Source organism: Thunnus thynnus, chromosome 7, assembly GCF_963924715.1.
Source record: "Thunnus thynnus chromosome 7, fThuThy2.1, whole genome shotgun sequence".
Classification (NCBI taxonomy): domain Eukaryota; kingdom Metazoa; phylum Chordata; class Actinopteri; order Scombriformes; family Scombridae; genus Thunnus; species Thunnus thynnus.
The window spans coordinates 22,672,920-22,680,048 of NC_089523.1; the positions used below are offsets into that span (position 1 = coordinate 22,672,920).

The 7,129-nt window shown below is 37.9% G+C and overlaps 1 protein-coding gene across 3 annotated transcripts in view; it reads left to right on the plus strand.

Annotated features, from left to right (window-relative positions):
* The window catches only part of igsf9ba (immunoglobulin superfamily, member 9Ba), a 70,991-nt gene extending 65,278 nt beyond the window's left edge, over positions 1–5,713 (plus strand). For 2 of the 3 annotated variants that reach the window (XM_067595005.1, XM_067595006.1), the window contains 2 exons: positions 689–819; positions 913–5,713. In XM_067595005.1, the coding sequence (XP_067451106.1) occupies positions 689–819; positions 913–1,121 (340 nt within the window). In that variant the 3' untranslated portion in view covers positions 1,122–5,713. Of the gene's footprint in view, positions 1–688; positions 820–912 lie in introns of those variants that run through there. The other variant, XM_067595007.1, reaches the window with a different exon arrangement.
* Positions 5,714–7,129: the final 1,416 nt, after the last annotated feature.

Here is a 7,129-nt window from a genome sequence, read left to right on the forward strand (position 1 = left end):
CAATAAATAGAAGTATTGGAGGATTTTCAGAGAGAATCTACAATAAGACTGTATTGTTACAAGAACAGTAATTTCACAGTTCCAGAAATTATTTTCATTTTATGAGTATTATACAGCAAAGAGACCAATAGTGCCCGCATCTCTTAAGCAGTCACTATTTAAAGACCCACACCTGAATGAGCAAAGTAATCACAATTATTGGCGTAACTTGTTTATTTCCATTTTTAGCACTACAAAATTGATTTTGAATTACAATGATGGGACCAAAATTGGAGTGATTTTTTATCACTAACAAATACTCTTGAAGAATAAACAACCTGCATCAAAATAAATCTTGAACTGGGTCTTTAATGTAATGATTGTTTGAGAAGAAACTTTTAGCCAATAAATTCACCAAATCCACGGCCATGTTATGTCAACTGTTCTTTCTCTCTGTTACTTTCTCTTTTCTTTTTCTCTTTCTTTGTGTCTAACTTTTATCATCCATCAACGCAGATAGAAAGTGGAAATTCATCTTCTTAGTGAAAGAGCTCTCAATAGCAGTACAAGAGCTCATCAAATCATATGATAGCACCTACTGGACATAGCAATGAAACTGCCATTCTGTCTTTTCACTCTGAGGCAGGATCACATACGACTGTTGGATTAATGCAGAACAATGTATGCTGTGCCTCTCTCCTCTTCTCAGGGAACCTCTAGGTGCGTCTAGTGATCCTGCCGGGTCTGAGAGCTTACCAGCACTGCTACACCACTGTATTACTAAAGCCAAGGGAGTGGCTGCCAACAACAATAACAACACAACCTCCGGAAGGAGAACAGGTTTGTCCGACGATTAGAGCAAATGGACAAAAGATTGATCTAAAATATGTGGCTGGTTTATTACTCCTGTGCTTCTCTTTGCCTCCCTGTCAGGTGTGTCTCCCTCTCAGACCCAGCAGCAATCTCAGACACCCCAAGAGGGAGAGGATCTCAGCTTCCACAGAAAGAGGAAAAAGCAAAACAAGAAGAACCCCTATCTCTATTTGACCTCCTTCCTGCATCGCAGGCAGTCTGAGGAGGACCAGACAGGCATTCTGGCCAGTGCAGACTCTGAGGGCCCAAATTATGGGACTCTACGCTGACCCGCGTGCCCACCACTGTCACTGACAGGCCAAGCCATTGGACTCGACTAAGCTGACCTCCCCTAAACCCCACCTCAGCCCTCCCTGCTCCGCCCCCGTCTCTGTATCAAGCTAATACGTTTCTTATAATCTCTAAAGTTCATCGGTGTTCGGGGAGCGGGAAACATCAAGCTGAATACTCCGGGGGTTAGAAAATCTTATTTGAAGACAAGAACAATGGCTTTTCTGAGTTATCACCACTACCTGTCTCTGAGGAATTTCACTTGAAAATGCTCTGAAAATATATAATGTATATAAATAGTAAAACAAGGGAATTAAGCTTCCTCCTACAGTAATAAAAATGTGTTGGTTGAGTATGTCACAACACGTTAAAGATTTTTCACTCACTGGTCATTGAGGGGTCCATATCTTTAGGTTTTTCAGTGATACAGTGTACTGTTAAGCCTGGTGCGTCCTCGGACAGGGACATGAGTCTACCTTTCCTACAATACAAATAGTGTCAGTATTTAAACACAGGGTTCTTACCACAAAATATACCTCAGAGTAAACGCAGAGTTGCTGTAATTCTTGTGGTATACTGTACGTACTTGACCTTTTTACATATGAAAAGTATGGATAAAAAGGTTTATATCACACGCCGCACTCATTCAAATGGATAATATGGCCTAACTTGATCTAATTTAGAAGCTTTTTATTATCAGTAATAGCTGGCATATTGTGTTTTATTTTGTTTCACTCTCCAATGCCAACCATTAGAAGACAGTGTCTTAATTTTGGTGCTTGATGGCTCAGTGTCATTACAGCACTGTATTAAGACAAAAGACCATAGCCTTCATGAGAACTCTCAAAATAATTTGGGACTTACATGCTAAACAGAGAGGTTGGACTTATAGAAGAACAGGGTGATGAATTGTGAAGTGTACTGTAGTATGTATTTCATTATTAAGGAATCATTTGTGAAATGTGGCACGTCTCGAGGTGCCTTTTTTTGCCTTTTTCTCTCTTGTTTTTTCTAACATAAGAATCAACTGCCTTTTCCTTCGCCTTCTCATATTTGTCTCTTCGGGGAGTGAGGGACTCCAATATCACATGTGTTTTTACTTTCTCTGCCAAGGACACATAAGAGAAAATGCTACAAAGGATGCATGACTCTTGATTTCTTTTTTGTTTGTTTTTTTTTTTACATTTATATTTTAAATGGGTACCTGCTTCAACTGTGTATATCCAAGTAAAAGGACAGAACCAGAATACCCATAAAAATAAAGACTTCTGGGTTAAAAGAACAAAAAACAAAAACAGAAGTTTAGATTCAAAAAAGGCAAATAAATCAATAAATGTAATTTCAGTGGAAAAGTACAGAAGCACTGTACATGAGTTTTCATGCAGAAAGAACAAAGTGGTACAATAAGGATGTTAATGTTTAACAGCAGCTGTTAGAGGAGAATGTGATTGCTTCATAAAGTTGGAAAGTGCTGTAAACTAAAAGCAATGGGGAAATATTCAAACAATGGCCACCCTGACTGTTTATCTTTAACAACTGTATATTACTTGCTAGCTACTTCTCTGTATGTTTGTTAATTTTCAACACTAACCGATAATGAATGTATGTTTTGCTGTACAGGAAATGAATGTCCTGATGTCACAGTACATTGAATGACACATTACGTTGTTTATAGTGCAGCTGCGATTGGTGAGATGACCAGTTGGCACATTAAGTCCAAATTGTTTAAACTTCTCTGTGCTTTTCCTGTATGCATTTAACAAGAGGTAATAACTGGAGGGCCCCCAACACAAGTTCTGAGCCAAGCTCCCTTTTTGCTCTACAAAAACAACAGTTTTCTTTTGGTTGTTGAAGCTAGTTCAATCATTCAAAGACATATCAGATAGATATCCATCTGCTACCAACAAATCAGAGGTTTTCCAACAAATATCCACGTGAATGAATCGACTCAATGTCTGCTTACGCTGAAATCTCTTTTGACGAGTGAGAAAGTGATGATTGCCTGAAAGTGAGCGTAATTGGTTTCATGTAAGATATGAGGAAAAAAAAAATCTATATTTGTTATGTACTGTACATGGTGTGTATTGTATTTGTAAAGATAAATCAAACCATGTTTTACAGGAAGACGTTCTTGTATGAGGATGTATGAAAAGACGGGAAGATCCCAAGGAAAAAGAAATTAGATTATATATAAAAAGTATTTGCTTACAGTACGGCTTTAAGTGGATAATGTTTTTAAAACATTTTAAGGTGCCTCATTTGTCATACTTTAGCAGACGTTATTTTATCTGAGAAGAAAAGAAACCTTAATGTTAGTACCGTACGATGTATTATTGCCATAGCCCGCTGGCTGCACAAGTTGAGTAGTATTTTCTCTGATGTATAGTACGTGAATGCCCATTGGAAAAAGCTTTAGAAGCAGATGTGTGTTGCCCTCTGTAATATTTCTGGAACAAGTAATACCATATTTTGCCCGTTCATGAGCACACATGTAGATTCGCTCCAGATCTCTTCGCCTTCAGGTGTCCAAAGCAAATAAACTGAAGGAAACTTTTTTCTAAGAGTCACAGACATGCTATAGTCATGTACAATACGTGCTGTGGAGGAAATTGTGTTTACATTAGTTTGATAAAGAAAAGTGTGTTAGGGCATAGTTGCTTTGAACATTTACAACTTGGTGCTATGTTTAACTTCGTGGTGCTGTAGAATAGAGGTCTAAAGATTTTTCCGTTGGGTTTTTTTTTTTCCACAAGCAACTGTTTTTTCAGCCCTGTGTGTTTGAGCAACTAAACTAAGCTCCGGTAGACACAATAGGTCCTTATCATAACATGATGTGATGACAGTGATAGCCAATACTGGAAAAATAGTAGTATAACCTCAAATAATAGAGACTTGTGATGCTACTTTCAAATGAACTCAAGATGACCTGTTTCTATAGTGTGTTTGCTATGTCTGTCTGTGCTTCCAAGGTACCCTCTCTAAAGTATATTTGTGATGATATTGAGAATATTAACCCAGCCTAAAAGGAGAAACATAACCTGATTTAGACTAGTACGCGCCACTGGACACATGGGAGGGAATCTGAGAGCATCGTCAGGTCACGAGGGGATCTTTTCTACACACACACACACACACACACTTCCTGTTAGGTCTACAATCTGTGGTTAACAGCACTGTTTTTCAAGCACACTACTGCGTCATCTCACCACCTTTTGACGGTAGAATTCCTACTAGTACTGTACATTATAGCCATGAGTAGTCACCAGACCACATTTGTATTTATTGCTGATTCTCCTGGTATAAAAGGTATTGGGAAAGCTGTTAACTCATACATCCTCTCCATGGGTTTTAAGAATGGATGTCGTCTTCCGGGCTCTTTTTTGCATATTCAACAGAAACATGTACAGTGTTTAAGAGGGCTGCTTTGGACGTACTGTTAGCTCAATTTTTTTTCCTCTCTCTCTCTCTCTCTCTCTCTCTCTCCAATTTTTCTGCTTACAGCTTTTAGTGCATCACTAGGTGCTGGTAGGATGATACTTAGAACCGATTTGATTTTTTATTGTATTAATCTTGCATGTAGAGACAATACAAAAACGCCTATTTAGCAATCATTCATGGACATCTGAGCTGGTTGTTATTGGACAGAAAATAGAATATGTAGTATTTTCTATATTCTCTGTTTTTTCATGTGTACCAGCACTGAGAAACTAGAATGTATTATTATCGTAGGCTACAATAAGCACTACATTGTTGACTGTTTTAGCTAATGCTCATACTCAAGCAAACCAAGTAGTGCTTAAAGGAAGAAAATTTACTACATTTCATTTCATTTTCATCCACTGAACTCTGTGCTGTACATCACATGTTTACATTCTGTATTCTGTTTTTTTTTGTTGTTGTTTTTGTTTTTTTTGTGCATAATCTGTTTCCATAATGTTCCTCTTTTGGTTGAAACATATATTCAACGATGTTCATATGTAAATATTTCAAAGCAAAAACATTTCTTTTTTTTTTACTTTTGTCTGTTTTAAAATGATAACCTGATGTTTCTCTTTTGTTGGTCTGTCTTAAGACTTGCCGTTCTGTTCTGTCACTACATCAGGTATTACGCTTCACTTAACTTTTTGTGAGCAATTAACTCATACTGTATGGTGCTGTACCAAAGCCTTATGTATAATATTTGTATTACTTTTTTCTCGTTTGCCACTGCTGTCCAGTGAATTCTGTATCGTCTGAGATCATGTCTTACTCACTCTTCATGTTCAACTGCCATGGATCTTGTTTCTTTTAGAGTAAACAGAAACCTGAACGAACTATAATGTAAAACCACTCGGGCCTGTTACCAACCGGCCTGGATATAATGACAGTCGCCATCTCAGGCGACGAGGGAAAACGCACAGGCTCACTCCTGGTGGCTCATCATGACGTAGACATGGGCCTAGCACATGATCTATGCTCTATCTATGGCATGTCTGTGAGAATATGAAAGCAGTGTTGTACTCATGTCACCATATCATTTCAAATGCTTAGTCCCATACGAAATTTTCCTCTCAAATTTTTGTATTTTGATATAATAAAAAAATCAAAAGAGGTTTTATTTCTTTCTTGTGGTTTTGTCACTTGGAACAAACGCTGCTCTGATCCTATCTGTTGAGATGGTGTAGTTCATATGCTGGACACAGGGTGTAAGTGTTGGGCAGAGATTGGGGGAGATAGTGTGATGATAGCAGCAGCTTAATCGGGTCAGGGTTTTTTTTGTTTTATTTCTAGGACACACAGAAGTTAAAGTGCTATGTTTCGTAATCTTAAATAACAGTTATCTCTTGAATTCAGAATAGTTTTAGATCTACTACCTAGCCTATATGTAATTTCACATAGACGAAAGAGTTGCTAAAGGCAGTTTCTGTTTAAATGCTTGCATGTTCAATGATTAATTTAACGTTCCTTTAATGTTAAGGAATGAATTGTGTGGCGGCTCCACAAGGACAAGGAAAACAAATAACAAAGAGGATGAGGTCTGTTAGAGTGACCTTTGTGCTTTTGTTCAAATTGCCCCAAGTAGACTAGCAAACAAACAAATGAGCAATCATCTGCATACACCTTAGGAAAATGAAAAGTGCACTTAATCCACTGGTTAAACATACAAACCTTTAGACTCATAAATTTACCCACAAATGCTATTATCACTAGTGCATTATTCATATAGGTGACTTTATGCTAGGGCTGTTCTAGGGCTATTCATTTTGAATAATCAGTTGATCTAAAAGCTGTGAAAAACTGTGAAAAATGCCTATCACAATTTCCCAGAGGCCCAAGGTGACAGCTTCAAAAATCTTGTTTTGTCTGTCCAACGATCCAAAACACAAAGATATTCAGTTTACTTTGAAAATAGAAAAAAGCAAGAAAACCTCACATTTAAAGGAACAGTTCAACATCTTGGAAATACCCGTATCTGCTTTTTTGCTAAGGGTTAGATGAGATAAGATAACACCACCCTCATCTCTGTCCAGTAAATATAGTGGATGGCTACAGCTAGTAGCCAGTCAGCTTAGCTTAGCATAAAGACTGGAAACAGGGGGGAACAGCTAGCCTGGCTTTGTCCAAAGGTAGCAAAGCCCCTTTCCCACCCCACCAATAGCTCTAAAGCTCACTAAGTGACATGTTATATCTTATTTGTGTAATCTGATCAAATTACCAAGTGTAAAAAATGAAAAGTTGCAGGTTGTGGGTGGGACTATTTTATGGCTGGGAGCAGTGACTTCCTGGAGGCTTGTCATCAATGTGAGGTTGCCACCAGCTCAGACTGAAAGGAGTTACTGCTACCTGTTGTTTTTATGTTTTATGAACAGATTAAACAACCGAACGGATCATTATTTTGTTTGCTGTTGGACAGAGCCAGGCTCTTTTCCAGTCTTCACGCTAAGCTAAAATAAGATGCCTCATATTTAGCAGAGAGTGGTATTGATCTTCTCATCAAACTCTGGCAAAAAAAAGCCTAAGGATATAT